Below are 22,285 nucleotides of genomic sequence, written 5' to 3'. Positions count from 1 at the left end.
TGGGAGGCAGGGAGTCGCAGCGCAGCCCCCGACCTTCCTCAGCCCGGGCGCGCTGCCATACCGGCCCGGGGCTCGCACTCCCGCGCACACGCTGCCTCCGGAACCAACGTGCGCGGAAGGCGGGGCCGGCGGCGCGGGGCCGGGAGCGGACCGCGGCCCGGAAGTGACGCGACGGCGGCGACGGGGCGCGCAGCTCCGCGGGGCGGCGGCGGTAGCGGCCATGGCGCACATCACCATCAACCAGTACCTGCAGCAGGTAACTTTCCTCGGCCAACGGGCATCCTGCCAGCTGTCCTCCCGCTGTCTTGGCCTGCGGGCCAGAGCTGGATCCCGGGCGAGTCTGTCCACCAGCTGCGCTGGAGCCCCTGGCCGCGCTCTCAGTTTAGGGGCGTGTGGGGAGGGGGGACAAAGTGGTGGAAGTAACGGGGGGGACAGAGCAAGTGGTCCGGCTGCGAGCCGGTCTGTGTTAGCGATCCGCTGCTTACATCCTTTGGGAAGTGTGGCTCTCAGGGTTTTGTCCATACAGCCTGTGAACGCAGCAGCACAGCGCAAACATAGGTATTTATGGATTCAAGGCTTGTAGTCTTTCCTCTGAGCTGTGCTAATTCGCAGAACTAGAACCGTGGTAATAGGGATAAGGAAAGGGCGACTGGGCTTTTTAGAATTTATGAAGGGGACTTCACCAGGGCTTTGCTGAATGAGGATGTGCGGCTGGGGAACGGGGAGGAGGCAAGAACGATTCCTAGGTTTCTAGTTGGGCAACAGATGAGCAGGACAGATTTAGAGGGAAAGACAAATGTAGTCTTGGACGTGTCAAGTTGGAGGTGTCTGTTGACAAGCAGGCCAAGATATCTAGTTGGCAGTTGAATATAGTCTAACAAGATTGGAACCATTAGTTGTTTGGTTAGTTGAGAAAGTTGGTTAAAACGGGAATCATGAAAAAACAGATACATGCTTTAATCTTAACTTAAAGGATAAGTCCACCTTGGCCTTATCTTTACAGAGTTAACATTTTGCAATATCAGTTTTTATTTAAAGTTGAACAAGTACGTAGACATTTGAGAACCAATGTGAATATAGAGTCTCTCCAGAATTTTATGCTTTCTTATAACTTTTATCTTCTATGTACTTGTATCTTTTGTATATTTCTAAGTCTCTTACAGTTTTCTTGCCCACACCTAATGCCAGGGTTTGGGGGGAGGGGCACCATGTGTGCCTTGAACAGTGTCTGAGCCACGCAGTGTGCAGTACAGTTTGTGGGCTGGATAGATGCAGGCAGGTGGAGGGGTGTGAGGCCGAGTGATATACCAGTGATCGGACCTCCACGTTCTAGTGAGCAGTGAGTTAGAACTCGTGCTGGTCTGTCTGTCTCAGTTTCCTATGCCTCTGTTTCTCCAGACTACCGCTCGGTCCTGTTCCCTGCGTTCCCAGAGGAACACTCTGAGAATCTCCTTTAATTGTCTGTCTTCTCTGTTCCACCCCACGGAACAGCGGGGTGGCTGAGAAGAACAGGCATGATGAGTGCTTGGTGAAGGCTTACCGAGGACCAGGCGCTGTGGTACACGGCAGCTCATCATCGTCACTGTTTTCCTAGGAGGTTGGTCCATTGCAAGCCCCATTTTACAGAGGATGTTAAGTGACTTTCCAAGGTCACTGGGCTAGTAAGTGGCACATTCAGACTGGGAGTCCTGGCCCCAGAATCCGTGCTGTGACACCAAGCTCACTACCTCTGCCAGCCCAGGCTTCAGCCATTTCCTGTCCGAGTCAGAACCTGCCTATTCCTCAGCTTCCAAAGTTTATTGTTGCTTGAATCTCAGTGACCCTGTCAGCTTGGACTTATTTCTCACCTTTGCAGCATCCTCGGCCAGCAGTCACCTGTGGACAAGTCGCCTGTCGTTCATTTCCCGTGGTCTCTGTGATAACTTCCATTAGCTGTTGGGTCTGGGATTTGATTTTACCCTCAGTAGCCATGAGGTGTCTTGTTAGCTTCTTGGATGCTGGCAGAACACATGCGGTTCCTGGGTCAGAGACCAGGGACCTTGTTACTCTGTGTGGCTCCCTGGGCCCGAAGTCCCACAGACGGTGTGACAGGCCCAGAAGGGTGGCTGCACATGTACCTGAGAGAGACAGAACCTGGGGAATCTACCTGGTCTAGCAGGCAGTAAGCAAGTCTGGTTTTTGTCTAGGGTTGGGATGGGGGAGACATTATCTCATTTCTCAAGGTAACTCATCACATGAACAGCCCTGAGTAACGGCCCTAGTGAAAGAGCCAGTGGTCCGAGTCTTGTAGTGTGGGACCCCCAGCACGAGGGCCCAGGAGGGCTGTCTCTCACCAACCGGCCCGTGGCAACACCCGCTTTCCGCTCAGCACGCGAGTTTTCGCAGGCATTCCATTAGGTTTCTTTTTGAATTAATTTACCTTACATTTCCCCATGTATTTTACTTTAAAGATTTGTTGTTCTCCTTAGAAAAAGATCAGTTTGCATGCTTCTTCCCGAGGTGGATCTCTCCGTCACTTCTAGTATCTCTCTGAGGGCTGGTATTATTTTTTTTAGTGTGTTTTATTTCATTCTTTTGTCCGTTACACAAACTCTTATTTCACACGGCAGGTTACTTTTTAAAAGCTGTGTCTACATTAAAATTTTTTTCCTCCAGCTTTTTTCCTGAAAAATTTCAAACCTACAGAAAAGTTGAAAGCATAGAATGGAGAGGTGTGTACCTCTCACCCGGGCGTGTACCCACCATGCTCGCCCGTCCTTCCCTCCGGGCCCGTGCGCTTCTTCCCGGCGATCCCGTGGCCTTCACCTTCCTGAGCGTGCGCCTGAGACCCAGGCCGTCCGCTGTGTAACTGCAGCGCCTTTGGTGCATCCGAGAAACTGAACATCAGCGTGAACATCAGTATTTTCCAATGTAGAAGCCATAGTTTAATCCCCACCCCCCACCCCCAATCTTCTTTGGAACCTCTTTTTTGAAACCCAGGGTCCAGTCGGATCACATGGCATTGGGGTGCTTTGCCCTTTAGTCTTCTAGAAGAGTCCTCTTGCCTCTTGGGGAAGGGGGCTTTTATGACCCGTGACCTTGTTTACATGTCCAGGCCCACGGCCACACGTGTCCATGCCTCACCAGCTGCCTTTATGTGGCTGTTCCTGGGATTAGATGCGGCTTCAGTCGGCTAGTGTGGGTTTCCCGTGGCCTCTCCCAGCGCTGGGGATGCTGACGGCATCACTTGGTTAGAGAGGCGTCTGCCCATCAGATCACTCCACTGTTGAGGTACCTTTTTGCATTGCGATGAACCTGTAGGCTGTTGGACGGACCCTGAAAACCACTGAGCGTCCTGTTCTCTACACCCTCTCACAAAATGGTTTTCCCAAGTCAGTTATTACGTTATTACGTTAGTGGTTGCCAAGTGGTGATTTCCTATTGTTCTTTCTACATTTACTAGCTAGTATTTCATCAGTTAAACAATGCTTTCCTCTGTGCCCCTCTTTTTGAAAGTATCATTATAGATTACTTTTAATACCTAGTTATAATCCAGGACCAATAGTGAGAATGTTATTATTCTTTTTGAAGCTCAAATTGTCCCAGATTTGACCACTGAGAGTCCATTCAAACTGGTTTCTGTGGCTTTTTTTTTTAAACATCTTTATTGGAGTATAATTGCTTTACAATTGTGGGTTAGTTTCTGCTTTATAACGAAGTGAATCCATTATACGTATGTCCCCGTTCTGTGGCTCTTTGACACGTCTCTGTCCTTTTTTGAGCCTGGCCTTGCTTTCTGGCACAATAATATATACTCCAGGCTCGCCTAGTTCTTTCCCTGTCCCAGTGCTGGATTTGCCCTTTCCCCAGGGAGCTCTGGTTCCTTTTAGTGGGGAATAGAATTTAGAAAACAAACCTGAGTGCTAGGTGTGCCCATTGCTACCGGGGAGCCATTAATTCTATGCCTTTTCAGTGGCTGGAGCTAGAAAATGTATTTTTAAGGAATCATGAGTTCGTGAGTAGATGATCCCCCCTGTGGACCAGCTCGGAACCTGGAGAATGCACGGTGGCCAGCAGCATCCTGGGAAGAGAATTGCCCCCTGGGAGCGCGCAGAGCTAGTGAGCTTCACTTGGTGAGGTCTGCAGTCCCTGGTCCAGGCCCACAGGGACCGCTCAACAGGCTGACCTGGGGTCCGGCTGCAGGGTCCAGTGCGGGTGTTAAGTGAAAGGGCCGAAGGTTCTGGGGCGTGACACATTAACAGTGACCGGAGCGGGTGACTGGCCTGTTTGCGATTCTAGTGTCTGCTGAGCAGTGCATCGGTGCTTTCAGACTTGCCCATAGTCTGTCGCCAGCCTCCTGTTTTCCGTCACACCCCCTGTGACGGGAACGTCGTGGGCTGTATCAGCTTCTCGGAGGCAGGGGCACTGATTTTGTGTATTTTGTGATGACTCATTATAATACATCAGCAAGTAAGCCTGCACGAATATCTTGTTCCTTGTTGTAAGGTAAATGCCCAGAAGTGGGATTGCTGGCTCAGAATGTAAGTGCACATGTAGTCTGTTGAGTGGTCAAGTGGCAAATTCTTTATTTTGTGAATTGCCTTAGAATTCACAGAATTTCACTGGTGAAACTTTCCCAGTCGATGCTGAGTGTGCAACCGACGAGGAGCTGGGTCCTGGAGGTGTCCAGGCCGCATGGGCCTCCATGCCTCCTGGCCGTCGGGTCACCGGGTGGGAGGGTCGCATGCCTCGCCGTTTCCGCAGGCAGCTGCACCCCTTCACCCTCCCACCAGCGGTGGCTGGGGTTCCAGTTGCTTTGTGTTCTCAGCAGCGCTCAGGGTGGTTGGCCTTTCAGTGTTAACCCTGCTGGTGGGCGGTGATGTGAGCACCCCTCGTGGGTGTGCATTTGTGTGTCCTCTTGTGTCGCCCCTGCATGTATTTTCCACACCTGACTTTCTGTGGGTAAATGATGCTGTAGTTCGTGCAGCTTTACGCTTGGCTTTGTCTTCACTTATGTGGTTAGGATTTTTATGTCATTTTTTGCTAAATATAAGTTTAAAATATCATTTGGTTTTCTAATTACAAAATTTCTGCTGTAACGCAGGCCTCCAGTATAGAAATATATAAAATAAAAGTCTCCTCGACCCCCCTGGCTCCCACTCCACTGGCCAGGGGTCAGCTGGTGCGGCCTGGGGCCCCGCATTTCTTCCTGTGCTTACACGTCATATCAATAATTAGTTTTTCTTTTTCTCCAAGATCAAGTTACACAGTTTTTCTGCAACTAATTTTTTTGGAATTAACAGTAAGTATGTTGTGGACACTTTTCCATGTTATTACAAGTAGATCTATTTGATTCTCTTTCACAACACCCAGGCATCCTATTGTGTGACTGTGACATTTATTTGGTCATTGCCTTCCCATTTTTATTTTAAATTTAGGTTGAGTGGAAGTGCTTTGAATTTTGGACATATGCGATTTTCAAGATCTTTTTTCTTTTTCGTAAGCTGTATAAGTGGATTTTCAAATGTTTCTTAGTATGACTGAGTAAAATTGACTACTTCACCTTCATTAATAAGCAGATAATAAACTGATGGCTTATTCTGCTTTTTCGTGGTTTTTAGCGGTAAGTCACCTGTTCGCCTCCAGGATGTCTCATTTTCAAATGCAGTGATTATCTGCTGGCTAAGGAGAGTACTGATTGTTACATTTTGACTCCTTTCAAAGTAGGGAAAGTGAAGTTTAGGGGTGTGCAGTGTGCTGTCTAGGTTCCACTAGGACAGAGTGTCTTATTTTCCACTTAGCTCTTCTCTTTCCAAACGCTTCAGGTCTATGAAGCAATTGACACCAGAGACGGGTCATCCCTTGCAGAGCTGGTGTCTTTCAAGCACCCTCATGTTGCCAACCCACGGCTTCAGGTAGGTGGTGGGACCACGCACACAGGTGTCTGAGAGGGTTACAGGGTCACCACCTTCCTAAGAAAAGTTTAGACTTTGAGTAGGAAGGAAACTAATATTGCCACTCTTGTTTGAAAATTGCCAAGTTCCTTCACGATTTATCTAATTCCAATTCATTTATTGAGCATTAATTGAGCACCGTGTCTCAGAGTCTGTCCTGAGATCTGTGCTCGTTTTCCTGCATCTAATTCCCACACGACTTTCTGGGGTTCAGAGAAGTGCAGTAGCGGGGCCAGGTCATCCAAGGTCATCCAGCGGACAGGCAGTGGGGCTCGGGCTCTGCCCAGGCCTGGCTCTCCCTGGAGCCCAAAACCGTGTCCTGTTGCTGCCAGTGCGGTTTTGTTGGCGCGCGGCCGCTTGCGTTGCGCGCTGGCTGCCGCAGAGGCACGTGGGCCTTGCAGAGCCTGCAGCATTTCCTGGCTGGCCGTTTACGTGAGCATCTGCCAGCCCCTGCTCTAAATATAAGCATTCTTCTTTTTTTTTTTAATTAATTAATTAATTTATTTATTTTTGGCCGTGTTGGGTCTTTGTTTCTGTGCGAGGGCTTTCTCCAGTTGCGGCGAGCGGGGGCCACTCTTCATCGCGGTGCGCGGGCCTCTCACTGTCACGGCCTCTCTTGTTGAGGAGCGCAGGCTCAGTAGTTGTGGCTCACGGGCCTAGTTGCTCCGTGGCATGTGGGATCTTCCCGGACCAGGGCTCGAACCCGTGTCCCCTGCATTAGCAGGCAGATTCTCAACCACTGCGCCACCAGGGAAGCCCTGAACTATAAGCGTTCTTGATTCAGATGATAAATGCTCTCCAAGCAATAGCTTCTGTGGAATATATTGCTGATATTTTGTAATGCCCATTTCCTCGCTGATGGCCGTCACGGTGTCGGAGTGTCCTATCAGGGACCTAAATTTTTCTTTCGAAAGAAAGTGCCCTGGGCTTCCCTGGTGGCGCAGTGGTTAAGAGTCCGCCTGCCAATGCAGGGGACACGGGTTCGAGCCCTGGTCCGGGAAGATCCCACATGCCGCGGAGCAATGAAGCCCGTGTGCCACAACTACTGAGTCTGTGCCCTAGAGCCCGTGTGCCACAACTACTGAAGCCCACATGCCTAGAGCCCGTGCTCCGCAACAAGAGAAGCCACTGCAATGAGAAGCCCACGTGCCGCAACAAAGAGTAGCCCCCACCGGCTGCAACTAGAGAAAGCCTGCGTGCAGCAACGAAGACCCAACGCAGCCAAAGATGATAGATAGATAGATAAAATTAAATTAAATTAAATTAAATTTAAAAAAAATAAAGTGCTCGGGGTCCTGATGGGACTCGGGTTCAGCTTGCTGGCAGGTTGTCCCTGATACACGTCTGCTCGCCCATTTGTGACCTGAGGCTGATTCCTTCGCTCCAAAACTCCACGTCCTTCCACGTGACAGCTGCCTCGCTGGGCCCGTTGTCTGCCTGGTTGTTTCGTCAGGGACTGTGGGGTGGTGATCTTTCCCATGCTGTCATTCTCGCTCTCTCATTTATAGAGCTGTATCAGTGTGGATTCACTGAGTCCCTTTCTTTTAAATTCAGTGCACTGCATAATCCACTGCGATGCTTGTGTTATCCAGAATTTGGCCACTGGGAGGCGAGGGCAAGTTCGAGGTGAATGTCTGCTGTCTCCCAGGACCCCGAGTGGGCAGTCCTGTCAGCAGGAAGTGGGCAGGAGCGATTGCTGGCCGCCCGACCCCCTTGCCCCCAGGCACTGTCTCCAGCTCCTTCGACCTCACACGAGGCACATAGTAGCTGCTTAATTAATAGATTAAGAGGTACATGAACATGCCTAGAGTATTTCCTGGCCTGTGGTAGACAAAGCAAATTGTGTTCATCTCCTGCCCTGTACGTAGGTCGTGCTTGATAAATACGTGTGGAAGAAATGAACCTTTTTTTTTGAAGTGCTAAAGTGTGAAGAGTTACTGTCAGCTGTAAAGTGTAAATTCTTTTGAAACAAAGGTTTGTCTAAATCTCTTCCTACGTGTTGCATTCTTTCTGTCCCAGTTAATTTTATTTTTACTATTTTTCTTATGATCATTTAGATGGCCTCTCCAGAAGAGAAGTGTCAACAAGTTTTGGAACCCCCTTATGACGAAATGTTTGCAGCTCATTTAAGGTAATCCATGAGTGAGGAAGAAAAACAAGCAAATCTGAAAATTGCTGAACTGACTCTAGGGGTTTTATTTAACATTTTATGCTTGAAGCAGTGAAAAATTTCCTTTGAAAAAGTAGAAAAGTGTGTTTGTAATTTCACTTTGGTAACACCTATGAAAATCTTGTGAAATTTAAAATACTTTTAAAAAAATGAAATACTTTTGAATTTTAATAAATGTTTTATTCAGGGACCACGTATGTTTTGAAAAGTTAACATGAAATGGTAATCGTGGATGTGTGTGTGTCTTCTGTGTAATGCTCTGAAAAGCATTTGGTATCCGTCCTACTGGTCGCGTAGCGGTCTCTTGTGTGTGTATGTGTCTTCTGTGTAACGCTCTGAAAAGCATTTGGTATCCGTCCTACTGGCTGCATTGGTCTTTTGTGCAGCAGGCTGTGGCGCCCACTATTGACTTGCGTTTTTCATGGAAACGCCCAGTTTTTAACCTTTTGGCCTTACTGGGGAAGAAACTGGAGCAGAGCAGAGCAGTTGAAATTCTGCTTTTTATTCACATGTCATGTCTACTGTTTTCACCTCTAAAGCCTCGATTCGGGCAAGCTCCAGGTGTTACAGTGTGTGGGATTTGGTTGTCCTCCTGCCTGCCCTCTTCTCCGGCGTCCTGAGCAGGCTGGGGTGTGGGGGCAGGGTGGGGCAGACCTGCGGGGCCCCTGAGATCTCTGGAAAAGTTGGAGTGCCACTGTGTTTCTTGTAGCAACTTCCTAGCTCTGTGCAGCATGCGACGAGGCGCCAGGTTTGGGGACGGACTGACTGGTAGTGACACTGCCAGCCGGGCGTCTGGGTAGAGTGTCCTTGCCCATTGATGCCCGAGAAGGGCCATTTGCGTGTTGTTAGTGGAACCTCTGCAGCTGGGCTTCTCCTTCTGGGACTTGAAAGAACAGGCCCAGCATGTAGCGTGGGATTTCCTCCTGTACCCGGTGGTCTCTCGTGAGCCTCCTTGTAATCTGCTGGGTCAGTTGAGAGCAGGGCGTTTGTGCTGGGAGTGAGCAGTGCGGTCCGCGTGGTCCGTGCCGGCTCTCAGCGAGTGCGCGCGCTTGCTGCCCCTCCGCCCTCAGTGCCCACCACTTCCTTTCCAGGTGCACGTACGCGGTGGGGAACCACGACTTCATAGAGGCGTACAAGTGCCAGACCGTCATTGTCCAATATCTTTTGTCGTGGGTGTTACTGTTCAGTGTCTAACAGGTACAGCGGGTTACTTGGGGGCTAAGATCCTGAAACGTCAGGCCAGTTTTAGTCCCGCCTTTAGTTAGAAAGCAGGAGAAGCTCACTTAGCCCTTCCACTCAGGTCCTTAAATGTAGCCTGGCCTTCAGACTGCGTCCAGCCACCTACGTGGTAGGAAGAACACTGGTTATGATTAAGGATTTTAGCATGGCCTTCAGACTGTGTCCAGTCACCTACATGGTGGGGAGGAACACTGGTTATGATTAAGGATTTTATTTATTTCTGTTGTGAAGAATAATACTTTGTTGCCTTTCCATCATTCAGTATAGTTACAGGGATGGGTTAGTCCCCTTGGAGAAATAGAAGAACTTCCAGATCCGGGCACAGATGGAAGAGTGGACGCAGCACACAGCATCATTGAATTGTGGTCACTGAGGGCCTTAATCCAGCCAATGCTGATTTAAGTCACTGAAGTGCTATCTTACGGCTAAGGCCCTGGTCAGTGAGTGTTCTGCTACTGTTTATATGTATCTCCAGACTTTAGTGGCTTTTTTTTTTTTTTCGGCCAAGCCGCACAGCTTGTGGAACCTGGCAGTGAAGGTGCTGAGTCCTAACCACTGGACCTCCAGGGAATTCCCTTTAGCTGCTAATTTTTTAACCATCTTGCTTAGTATACACGGAAGAGAATTGGTTACTGACCAGCCAAGTCTCCTCTGAATTCAAGAATTCTGTAATCAGTGAAATACACTTTATACCACAGATTCTAAAGCACATTATATATAAGTTGTGATCATCTGAGCTCAGAGAAGCCAAATAAGCCAGTTTTAAAAATCTTATAACAGCCTTTTTCTTACTTTGGGGAAAGTATGTCTGAAATAAATGTATTCACGTATACCTAATGATACTCAGATGTTTGTAATGTGGGCTCATGTATTTTTTCCCTTCAAGAACCTGCTGCTGTGATACATAATCTTTTAAGTGGTGAGCTATAGCCCTTACAGTTTAGAACCCTTGTTGTTCTTTAGTCTTTCAATTGTAGCATGACTTGAACTTTTTCTGTCGGACCTTCCTTAATATACTACATCATTCCTACGGGCATTTCAGGCCCACAAAGAAGAAAACTGGTAAGTACAAACAGAAACAGCTGGAAATTAGCAAATGGCTTTTTTCTTTTTTAAAAGCAGAAGTTTTAATTGTGTTTTCGGTGTTGGTATTTAATGTTGTGTGTTGACGTGATAATATCAACACAGATAATGGAGTTTTAATAGTCAGTGTAAACTTAAATGGCAGGTCAGCCAGATTATTTGCAGTGTTTTTCTGTAAATATGAAGTATTTCAGCCATTCCATGCCCCCAAATATTTATTAATATTGTCAATTTCCCTTTAATTGTCAATTTTGAACTTACTTTGGGTTTTAAACTTGGATAAAAGAAGTAGATCAGCTACAGTTCATTTGGGATGATGGAATACATAGTAACTGGGTTATTTTAAATTCCTTGGTAAGCTATTTTATGATTTATTAAAAATCTGGGTAAATACTGAAATTCTGTTTATACTAAGATAACTGAAGGCTTGCAAATACCTTTTACTGAAAAAAAAAGAAAACAAAACCCTTTTAAAGTGAAGAGCTCTCTTACACATAAAATTAACACTGCCAGCTAGATTTTGAAAAGTCGTTTTGTGACATTGGTCTGTTGCATACCTTGGGCCCTGTTAGGAGATCGTTGTGAACCACGTCTTGTTTTAATGGAGCTGTTGGCTGGTGGTAGGGGCTGAGAGGAAGGAGACTTCCTGTCCCACCGTAGGGGGAGGGTGCTGCCAGGGCTGAGCCCCTCGACTCCCCGGGACTCGTGCAGATGGGGAGGGGCTGCCACCTGCCCGGGAGGAGGTGAGGGAAAGCATAGCAGCCCCTGGGCGTGGGCTGGTGACCCCCTCTCTGGATGGTAGCCCTGGCCTCCCGCCTCTGGCAATGGAACCTCTGGCCTCAGAGCGTCTTCAGACGTGCTTGTTTTTGCCCCATAGGGCTCTGCCTGTCATGTATGCAGTGGCACTTGACCTTCGAATATTTGCCAATAACGTAAGTTCAGTTTCTGTCACTGTGCTTTTAAACCCAAACTCGTTCTCTATCTGTTGCTTAATTTCATATCATCGTTCCACAAATTTTGAGGAACACGTTGGGTTGGTGAATGTGGTGTGGAGAGAGCACGGGGGTGGCTTGGCTCGCGCGTGAGGGCCTGTGCTCTCCCAGCTGTGGAGATGCACCCCGTTCCGTCCCTAGTGTAGCTTCAGGGAGTGCTCAGGGTTCTCTGGAACAAGGAGGATTTCATGAGTCCATTTCCCCTTGGGGTCAGCATAGCCATTTTGGGAGCAGCAGTTCTTAACTTTTTGGTCCTGACAGACACCCCTTTACAGTTTTAAAAACCATCTGTAACGTCTGGTTCTGCACAGGACACAGTAGGCGCGTGCTTCTCTCCCTCCTGCTGGGAGTTTTAAGGCCAGCGTGGCTCTGAGAGGTGGAGAGAAGAAGGGGCAGAGCAGCGAGTTCCCCGCGTTTGTTTCCTTCTCATCTCCTGGGCGTCCTGGTTCGGTCCGGCACCCGGGGACACTGACAGTAGGCAGAGACGACGCAGCTCCCTCCCCTGCATCCCACCTCTGGGCGGGGAGCATCCCAGCTGCCTCCGCCCTGGCCTGCAGGCCCAGCCCTGTCCACGGTGGGTGGCTGGTGTGAGCGCAGGCCTGGCTGAAACAAGGAGAGCCACAGTCTTATGACACCCCGGGCATCCAGGATATAATCGAGAGTCCCTTGTCATACCAGGAATCGGGACTCTTGGCCTTTGAGACTCTGAATGGGGGAGATAGTCAGCAAGCACCCGACACCGAGGATGGGGTGGGGATTCCACCCCCGCCGCCATAAAACCCTGGGAGCAGGTGCGAACGCGCTTGAAGCGGGTGGAGACATCTCAGCAAAGAAATGCACGATATAAAGCAGCACCAAATGGAAATTTGAGAACTGAAAAATATAATAACTTACATAGAGATTATTGAGGACCCCCAGAGCTTCTGTTCATGTGGGTTATATCAGTACTTACTGTATTAGAAATTTTAACTGGGGAAATTTTTAATATTGTTCACCTAGAATAATAAACCTTTTATGTGGTAACATAATTGACTTTCTAAATTAAAAAAATATATATATTCAAAGTGAACAAAATGTACAAAAAAGTGGCATTTTTATCCGTTTTGATCTCTTTAATGTATGGCTCAGCGGAAGCCGCTCAGATTCTTAGGTCTGCTTCTGTCACTCTTGGCAGTACCTCGTTTTGGTTGAATGTATGAAGTGTGGCCGCACGTAGCTGTGCATGGCAGTGGGAGGACTGTTCTAGGAGCCTGTTCAGGTGACCGTAGATGCCCTTCTCTGAGCCACACCTTTTAAACTACGAGAGCAGTTCCTAAGGTTCATTACAGTGTGGCCTCTGAAGCTTAGCAGTGCCGTTTCCTGCGACATCCGAAGCCACTGGTGTGTCCTGCACGGGGCATGGACCCTGCACCCCTGTAGGACTTTGTAACGCTGTACATTGATCATTTGGAGAGTTCTGGTTCACTGAGTTACCCAGACGTTCCAAATGTGACGTATTTCATTACGTGAAAAAACAAAAACCAGGAAAACTCTACATTTGTTAATATCTCCAGTGACCTCCTCAGAGAAGTCGTGAAGCAATGGAAAGCCGCCAGGCTCTTGGTGGTCAGTACAAGTTTCCCAGAGTTCTAAGTTTTTCTTGAAAGTGCAGATGTCATCGGCAGCAGATAACAGTCAGTGTTTGCCTGGGAGTGATAGGCTTGCTTCATTCACTTTCCAGAGCCCCGCGCTGGCCAGTGGCCCATGCTGGCTGGCCAGGCTTTGAGGTTGTTTGTTCCACGGTCCAGCTTGAGGCCTCAACAGTGGCCCCAGTGCTTTTCCTTAAAAACAGACGTGCTGTAGGCAGACTTCCCGCTTCATCGCAAAGAACGCTAAAAATACATGTATTCAAGGCCTAAGACTTACTAATAGTGTTAATATTTACTGCATCCTCACTGACCCTCTGAAGTGAAGTTAGCTGTATTGGTTGGTTGATGGGAGGACGCAGGTGCGCGAGGTTCAGGACAGAGTGGCTGCAAGTTCGGTTGGGGCCGCCGGGCAGGCGCCGGTCCTGTCCATTGCCGTCCTCTGCACCGTCCATGCAAACGTCACGCGCGTGGGAGATGGGGCTTCGCGGCCAAGTAAGAAAAGGCTAGTTAGCAGCGCGCGGCACAGGTCGCGCAGGCTCAGGGAGTCCGTGACCGACTTACTGGCTTGAATTGGTTGAAGAGCGATTTGATTTGTGGAAGAGCTGGAACACGCTGTGGACGCTTCCGTTTTGTAAACGTAGTAGCACAGGCTAGATGGTCTCGCCAGAACCTTTGGGGACGACCCTCCGCTGTGCGTTTTTGCTTCTAGCTGTGCCGTGATCTTCTGTTTAACCGAGGTGTCTAGAGGAGATGAAAAGTGAAGGTTTTTATCTTCTATCAGGCAGATCAGCAGCTGGTAAAGAAAGGGAAGAGCAAAGTTGGGGACATGCTGGAGAAGGCGGCCGAGCTGTTGATGAGCTGCTTCCGCGTCTGCGCCAGCGACACGTGAGCGCCCCGCCGCCCTGCCCGCCCTGCTGGGCGCTGGCCTTGACCCCACGATCGCTGTTAGCTTTTGCTTCAAATAGTCCACTGTCTCACAAGGAAATAAGAGAACAGAACCACCTCTTATGCTGCCGCACACGTTTAGCACTTCTGGGCCCACGTGGCCTGCGCTCTGGGTCTCACGCTTTCCGAGGCCCCTCTGTGTCGCCGTGTGTTTCGGTGGCTGTGACAATAACAGAAGGTCCTTTTTCCTTTTCCCCAAGCGCTTTATCGCAGTCAGCTTTTACACATCGCTGCAGACTGAGCGGTTTTCGTCCGCTGTGGCAAGGCGCTGTATCCCCCGAGTACCCACGGTGTTAGAGAAGACGTCGTCTTTCGTGGCGTTGTAGTCTTCCGTGCACGTGACTCGAGCCGCGGGGCTCTAAAGACGCTAATTTGTTGCGGAAGCTGAGTTTGCGGTTGACACGTGACATCTTTACTTCCGGGCAGCGTTAACATAACCGTTCTCCCCGTAGCCGTGCAGGCATAGAGGACTCCAAGAAGTGGGGCATGCTGTTTCTGGTGAATCAGTTATTCAAGATCTATTTTAAGGTAAGAGAGCGCTGCGTCTCTTTGTTGGGTCTGCTTTCCGCCTGTCTTCCCAGACAGCCCTTCTATTCACTGTCAGCCAGCCTCCCGGGCAAGCGGTCCCCCCGCTCGCCCGCGGCTGCGCACATAATCCTGGGAGCTGGTGTGCGCCCAGGGGCTGCCCGGCGCGAGGGCTGCTGTCAGCGCTTCACGCCCGTGTCCTCTTTAGCCTCCGCCCGGCGAGGCGCGCGCTCGGCTCCAGGGCAAGTGAGGTTCCAGCGCCTCACACCAGTGTCGGTGCGCGGACGGCCAGGCGAGGGGCGCCAGCCCGGCCCCTGTGCGGGTGGGCCCTCCGCGGTGGGCGTGGTCGGGCTGTGCAGCTGTGGTGCGGTGTTAGCGTCAAGGCTTCGGTTTCGATGATGTGAATCCCACCGCAAGGAGGCGTGTACTTCGTAACCGGAAGTTTATGTTGGTTCTGCCTATTTGTTTAAAATGCTGTTTAGGGTAGATTGTTACTCGTTATAGATCAACAGGCTCCATTTGTGTAAACCGCTCATCCGAGCCATCGACAGCTCGAACCTGAAGGACGACTACAGCACTGCGCAGAGGGTGACGTACAGGTACTACGTGGGGCGGAAGGCCATGTTCGACAGCGACTTCAAGCAAGGTGTGTCACTGCTTCTGAGCAGCTGGGGCTGGGTTCGGGGGACGTGGTCACTGCCTCCCGTTACTGCTGAAGGTAGACCGTGGGTGTTGGCTGCCTCCAAGCTGTGTTCATTTTTGACACTAAGTTGGTTCCACAAGGGAAAGTCCCACGTGAAGTTCCTCGCTCCACGCCAGGTCTCTGAGACGGGCGCCAACATGTCCTTTTCTGGGCACCGGTGTTCCGGCGCAGGCTACGGTCGGTGTTTCCCTATGGCCTCTGCTGGTCCCGTTGGCCCAGGACGTGGAGATGGGGCGGCGCGTAGCTCAGCTCCAGCCGCGGTGGACGAGCCTTTGCGCAGGTGCCATCTTTGGTGCTTGTGGCCGTGCGTGGCAGACCGGTGCCGCGCCAGAGCTGCGCTCTCGTGAAATCGCGTTATGTGGCTCGTGTCACTAGCTTTCTCAAGAACGGGAAGCCACGTTTTTTCTTCTGAGCTTTTGGAGTAGCTGGCATGTGGTGGTCCTTTATGATTCTTCTCTCGTCCTCAGACCAGACTTTCTAAACTCACTTCTCTGACAGTTATTTGCACGTGAAGCCATGTGACTTCAGGCAACACACCGGATGTAAGGAGCACCTCCTCTCCGTGTGTCAACGGCCATGGATGCTCCGATAACAGAAATAACAGCTCTCGGGCTTCCCTGGTGGCGCAGTGGTTGGGAGTCCGCCTGCCGATGCAGGGGACGCGGGTTCGTGCCCCGGTCCGGGAGGATCCCGCATGCCGCGGAGCGGCTGGGCCCGTGAGCCATGGCCGCTGAGCCTGTGCCTCCGGAGCCTGTGCTCCACAGCGGGAGAGGCCACAGCAGTGAAAGGCCCGTGTACTACAAATCATAATAATAATAATAGCTCTCTTATAATAAGTGCTCTGTGTTTTTACTCTGTAGGGTCATGTAGACCAACTTTTCATTTTCTTTCACGAAATCTTTATACATCTACAGCTTTCGAAAGAGGGCTTTTCTTGGTTAGTTCCCCCATCTTTTTCTTTTCCTTTAAATATCAAGCATAAGAAGATAAGTTTTTATTTTTTACTTTTTTAAAATAAATTTATTTATCTATTTATTTATTTTTTGGCCACATTGGGTCTTCGTTGCTGTGTGCGAGCTTTCTCTAGCTGCAGCGAGCAGGGGCTACTCTTCCCTGTGGTGCGCAGGCTTCTTATTGCGGCGACTTCTCTTGTTGCGGAGCACGGGCTCTAGAGTGCAGGCTCAGTAGTTGTGGCTCGCGGGCTCAGTAGTTGTGGCACACGGGCTGAGTTGCTCCGTGGGATCTTCCTGGACCAGGGCTCGAACCCCTGTCCCCTGCGTTGGCAGGCGGATTCTTAACCACCGCGCCACGGGGGAAGTCCAAGAAGAGAAGCTTTTAAATTACAGTTTACCCCTGAACAACGAGGGGGTTAAGCCCCGTGTGACTCACAGGCAGCCCTGTGCCCACGGTTCCTCCACATCCATGGATCAGCCAGCTGCAGACCACGTGGTAACGTAGTGTTTACCGTTGCAAGTACCTGTGTACAGGTAGACCCGCACAGCTCGGACTGCCTTGTTCAGGGGTCACCTGTACTCTCAGCTGAAGCCTCTGAAGGTATTGCTGTGCTTTTCCTCTGAATATGCCCTGAGTGGTATTTTTGAACACCTAACACAGCAGGAAATAATTTGTTAATATTGACGGTAGATATTTGCAGTTCCTGAAGCCTTCCGGGCCTTCATGTGAGGGTGGGTGGTAGCATCAGGCGCAGGGTGGGGACCGTGGGGACCATGTCTGTGTCTGACTCTGCAGCTGAGGAGTACCTGTCCTTTGCTTTTGAGCACTGCCACCGTTTGAGCCAGAAGAACAAAAGGATGGTCCTCATTTATCTCCTTCCTGTGAAGATGCTCCTGGTAAGTGATCTCAGCAGCTCTCACGGGTCCTGTTGTCTACGAGAAGTGGGCAGGTGTCTTACGGTGCGGCCAGTGTGTGTGATGGGTCACAGTCTGAGCTGCACGTGAGCGCACCCCAAAACTGAGGAGGAAGAGCCTTGGGTGTGACCCGGACTACTCTTTCCGTGACTGGCGCTTCCAGATCCTTCTGGAAAGGCTTGCCTGTGTTTCCTTTCTCTTGAAGTTCCCTAACTCATAAGTTTATCATATATAAGACAAGTAAAATAAGTGCATATTATTTTTGTTTCCCCTAAAAATCTAAATTTATAGAAATGGGTTAACGAAGAAAGAAAAAGGTCATTCCAGCCTGTCTGTAGGTATCTTACTTGGTCACTGAAAATTATTTTTGATATTTGTAAAGAAATGACAAATAGCTAGCAAGTTATTTGACTAAAACATCCTCAAAGTAATAGATAGGGCTTCCTTTCCTCCCATTTAAAAATTTTTTAAAATTATCAAAACAACACACACATACTTACCTAGTTCAGGGCGACTTGTAGTGGGAAAGAGACAGTGTCACACCTCCCTCCCCACTGCTAACCCGACTTCACGGGAACAACCAGTTTTAGATTTTTCAGCTGGTTCTTCTAGAAGCTGTTTCTGAATTCCTAAATTGTAGCCTAGTATTGCTTCAGGTGTCACCCGCCTCCTATGATACAGTAATGAGAAGGTCGAGATCGATGTCAGACGTCACTGATGACAAAACCATGTTTTGGCTAGGTTTTCTGATTTCCAGACCAGCATTGGTTTTTTTTTTTTTTTTTTTCCAGTAGACTAGGATGCTTTCAGTTCTTGTTCAGCGACTTAGGAAGAAAGCCTAAGAAACGCAGGTTGCAAGTTTTTCCTTGACAAGAGTTTTATCAGACAATTTGGTTAAAAGTGAAAGCGTTCTTATTCTGGAAATTTACTCTTAGGGTCACATGCCAACCATTGAGCTCCTGAGGAAGTACCATCTCATGCAGTTTGCGGAGGTGACCAAAGCTGTGAGGTAGAGTATTTTTCCTTTTCCATTTGAGACCTCATAGAAGGTGAGATCAGCACACACGTCCGCGTGTTGTGACAGAACTAGTGGCGTTTCGACGCACTCTCGTCCCGGACGTTGTTCTGACTGTGTCTGTGTGTCTGTCCCGCCGCCCAGCGAAGGCAACCTCCTCCTCCTGAACGAGGCTCTGGCCAAGCACGAGACCTTCTTCATCCGGTGCGGCATTTTCCTCATCCTCGAGAAGCTGAAGATTATCACCTACAGGAACCTCTTTAAGAAAGTGTAAGCAGAGTCCATCCTTTTCATTCCGGGGGTAAAATCCGCCTTCCGCGGCCCGCGCACTGCCCTGGGCCTGGGCGCTACGGCTGCGCAGGTGGGGGAGCAGAGGTCTGCCCGCCCTTGCGGGAGGAACAACTCGGGTTGCGGTGGAGACCTTGTAACAGACGTTTTAGCGCCAGCCCTGAGAACCAGGCATTTCCCATTGTGCCGGAGAGTGTGGGACCCGTTGCCCATGTCCTCCGTTGGTGACCCGCTGACCCTCCCCACCACCCCTGTCCATCAGGAGGTTGTTCTTTTCTTCCGTGTCAGTCTGGAAGTTGACTCTTCTCTGAGCCCTGGTCCCAGCAGGATCTCAGTTAAACTTCAGTTAAAGTCGGACTTTTTCTGGCTGCGAGGAATATATCAAAATTAGCAAGGACCGCAGTTCATCACACCTGAGACACTGTCCATCGTAAGGTGCTTCTCGATTATAAGGATGTTAAAATGTGAGAACACGTGCATCTGAGATTCAAGCAAATAGTCAGTAAACGTAAAGTATATTTGTACTAGTGGTTTTTTAAAATTGGAAAGTCAGAATTAAAAGCTCTTATTTTTCAAGTGTATCTGGCGGGTGGGAGATGCTTTGTTTCTCTTGAACAGAGGTTTCTCAGCAGATGTTTCTCCTGCTGACTTCGTCCTCACATCCCGTCCCTGATGAGCGTGAGCTCTGTCCCTCTTGCAGGTACCTGTTACTCAAGACACACCAGCTGTCTCTGGATGCGTTCCTGGTTGCCTTGAAGTTCATGCAGGTGGAGGACGTGGACATCGCCGAGGTCCAGTGCATCCTGGCCAACCTGATCTACATGGTGTGTGGCCGCGCCTCCCCCAGGCCCCGCCTTCACTGGGAGCTCTGATGCCTTCCTTGTTCCCAGAGGGCTCTGTGCGCGGGCCGGGGGGGGGGGGGGGTGGATGCACCCTGTTCTCTCCTGTGCGTGTTCACTCGTCCTCCCAGGGAGCTGACTGCACGGTGACTGGGTGGGGGGATACTTGTGCCACAGCGCCAGGTCCTTCACCCCCGCAGGCTTGACGAGACCCAGGCCCAGAAACACGCCGCCTCTGCTCTTCTCCCACAGGGTCACATTAAAGGCTACATCTCGCACCAGCACCAGAAGCTGGTTGTCAGCAAGCAGAACCCGTTCCCCCCGCTGTCCACGGTGTGCTGACCCCGCCCCCGGCCCCGGGGACAGGGAGTCGGGCCATCCTGGTTCGTATCCTGCCGAGAACTCGTCCTCTGCGGCTGGAGTCTCTCGGGTCTTTCTCGGGGGAGGCTGAGACCTCAGTGTCTCTGCCATCACGGCTGACGGATATGCACCTCACAGAGGCCTGGCATCCCCTTCTCAGAAAGCGCAGCCGTCTCCGCTGGCCCTGGGGTGCTGGTGACACTCAGGCTAGGGGCACGGCCTCCGAGACAGCTTCTGTTTACTTCTCATGAGTGTTCTTCACGAAGGCATCTTTTAACTCTTTCTGTAAAAAAGGTGATCTGAATTTATACAAAAAGGTGTCTTCTCTACCGTATCTTCTGGGATACGTCTTTTTATGTTAAATTTGAACATTCTGTGTGATCAAAATGCTGGGTTAACTTAGTGCTTCTTTTTACAAGCTGAATTTACTTTGATTTAAATTTCCCAGGTGTCATAGCTGTTTTTTCAGAGTGTGCCCGTCTCCTTTGTCTGTGCAGAACTTACTAAAGAAGGAAACGTCACGGACTGTAGTTGCTCATCGCTGCAAAGGCGCATGCCCTTTGCGCGGAGAAGAGCCACTGTGGGACGTGGAGACACACACACACACACACACACACACACACACCCCGCCCCCCCGCCGAGGACTCCCATCTGTCCCCCACCCGCGTCAGCTGCTCCAGCTGCCAGACCGACTGTCCCAGTTGGCTCAGAAGTGTGCAGTGTGCTCCTGGCTTCTGCTCCACGTGGCTCATCTGCAGGGCTCTCCCGGGCTGCACAAGTGACCCACCCTGAAATCACATCGTCCCAGGGCTCTGACACGCTCAGCCGGGCTCCATGTGGGCCTCTCCAGTCGGATGGAGCCGCATTCCGAGAGCGAGGACCCCAGAGAAGAGGTGGAGCTGGATCCACTTCTGTGAGCTGGGCTTCCGAGTCAACAGTGTGACCTCCACCCTGGGCATGTCCAGACTTGGGCGTGGGGACGGGCGGTGCGGAGGGGACAGCCTGCCGTGGGTGTCAGGCCCTCAGCCGCCTCCCCCCACCAGTTCCCTGAGCAGGAGAGCGTGGCCTGGGGGAGGCGCAGACGGCCATGGTGAGACAGTCCGTGTTTCCTGGGGCACTGCTGTCACGGCATCGCTGCTCGGCGGGGCCGGGCACACCCTCACGGATGAGAGCTGCGTCCTCGCTGCGGGGTGAGCGCTGGACTTCGGGGAGCGTGCCTGGATTTCATAGCGTAGAGAGCTGGGCATTTTCAACACTTTCAGGTATTTTCTTGAACAGGAGAAAATCAGGGACTGACCGTGAACCATAACACGGGGTTGTACTTGGCAATGAAAGAAGCAGAACCTCGGGCACGAGCATCCCGCGTTCCCGCTGGTCTGGAGGCCTGTGTGTGGAGCGGCCGGCCTGGCCTCGTCAACACAGGCCTGGCGGCGTTGTTCGCGCTGCCCCCAAACTTGGAAGCAGACAGTCTGTACCCGGGCGTGAATGGGTGTGGCCATCTAATCAGGTTCCCTTTTCTTGCGTTTTATTGTTTTGATCTGCTTACCTCGTGTGGTTTCTAACCACTTATTAAGTTATACACGCGACTAGAGCAGTTTTCATTTCGCATGGCCCTCTGCGTCTCAGCTGCGTTGCAGGCCTGTATCTTTCTCTGCAGTGGTCCTTGTTTTTAGAGCCTGTAAATGGTGTAGGGAGATTCTTCCCTCTGCCTGTGCTGTGTGTGTTTGTCATAATTTCCAGGTAGGGTTTCTACTCTAGCAAATCCAGATTTGCAGGGCAAATTAACGCCATCCGCGAGGTTGCAGGTACCTTCACAGAACTGTTTATGTAGAAGCTGCAGTGCGCATCCGCTGGATTTTAAATCCTTGGTAGCCGTTCAGAGCAGTGGCCCGATGACCTCATGAGAGTTTGAAGATAACACAGCCACATTCAGTAAGACGTCAGAGTCCTCTCCTGTTCCTCCACTGCCCTGTCCCTTAGTTCGCGTCAGATTCACATATTTATTTTTGCCAAGGTCCTTTCAGAGAAATGGGCCAGCGCTGCTGCAGACTGGCCAATAAAAGGCTAACTCTGGGGTTGCAGTATAATGTCAGAAGTGAAACAAGCATCGTGTTTGTTTAAGGGTTGTTACTTAAAAATCTGAATTGTGTTTAAGCTCCGTTCTCCGGTGAGGAGTGTGTGTAAGTCACAGTTTTAACCCCTTAAAACAGCCCTCCGCTCCCCAGCAGCGCGTCAGGAAGGAGCCCGCCCCCGCCTGTGCCTTTGGCGGGAGCTGCCTTTAGGCCCTGCCGTGGTGGCCGCGGAGCTGTCAGCCAGGAGAGCCCTTCCTTCCCTCGGGGGAACTGGGCACCTCCGGCTTAGACATTAACGGGGAAATAGACGTGATGTGCACCCACGCGCTCTCGCCTGCCGGTCGGGCACCGGCCGCCCCGCCCCCCGGGTCGGGTCTGCGGGAAGCGCCGTTCGGGCTGGGCTGGACTCGCGGCCCGTCGGCGTGGGTGGAGGCGGCGGCGTCACGGGGCCGCGGGGCTGTCGCCGCGCGGTCCCTGCGCCGCCCTCGTCGTGGGGCTGCGGCCTTTCGGCCCAGCCGCTCCGCTGCTCCCGCCCCGGGGTCGGGCCCGCGCGGAGGCCCGCGGTTTGCCTAACAGCCCCTCGCGCTGCCCGCTCCTTCTGCCCTCCCGGGGCAGGCGGGGAGGT

The 22,285-nt window shown here is 51.0% G+C and overlaps 1 protein-coding gene across 4 annotated transcripts; it reads left to right on the top strand.

Annotated features, from left to right (window-relative positions):
* Positions 1-150: 150 nt before the first annotated feature.
* PCID2 (PCI domain containing 2) lies at positions 151-22,252 on the top strand. 4 transcript variants are annotated; one of them, XM_059995876.1, is made up of 15 exons: positions 151-256; positions 5,805-5,894; positions 7,991-8,064; positions 9,195-9,262; positions 10,365-10,404; positions 11,303-11,357; positions 13,827-13,930; positions 14,443-14,518; positions 15,020-15,161; positions 16,968-17,068; positions 18,022-18,095; positions 18,246-18,371; positions 19,090-19,213; positions 19,481-19,611; positions 20,086-22,252. In XM_059995876.1, exons 1-14 carry the CDS (start codon positions 221-223, stop codon positions 19,568-19,570), a joined length of 1,200 nt encoding a protein of 399 aa, XP_059851859.1. In that variant the 5' UTR covers positions 151-220; the 3' UTR covers positions 19,571-19,611; positions 20,086-22,252. The 4 variants fall into 4 exon arrangements, with proteins under 4 accessions (XP_059851859.1, XP_059851860.1, XP_059851858.1 ...); XM_059995877.1 differs by having other exon boundaries at positions 20,037-22,252; XM_059995875.1 differs by lacking the exon at positions 20,086-22,252 and having other exon boundaries at positions 19,481-19,703.
* The last annotated feature ends 33 nt before the right edge of the window (positions 22,253-22,285 follow it).

This window comes from Delphinus delphis, chromosome 18 (assembly GCF_949987515.2).
Source record: "Delphinus delphis chromosome 18, mDelDel1.2, whole genome shotgun sequence".
In the NCBI taxonomy this organism is placed as follows: Eukaryota; Metazoa; Chordata; class Mammalia; order Artiodactyla; family Delphinidae; genus Delphinus; species Delphinus delphis.
The sequence above is the reverse complement of the archived record's forward strand: the minus strand, read 5'-3'. Positions and strand labels throughout refer to the sequence as shown.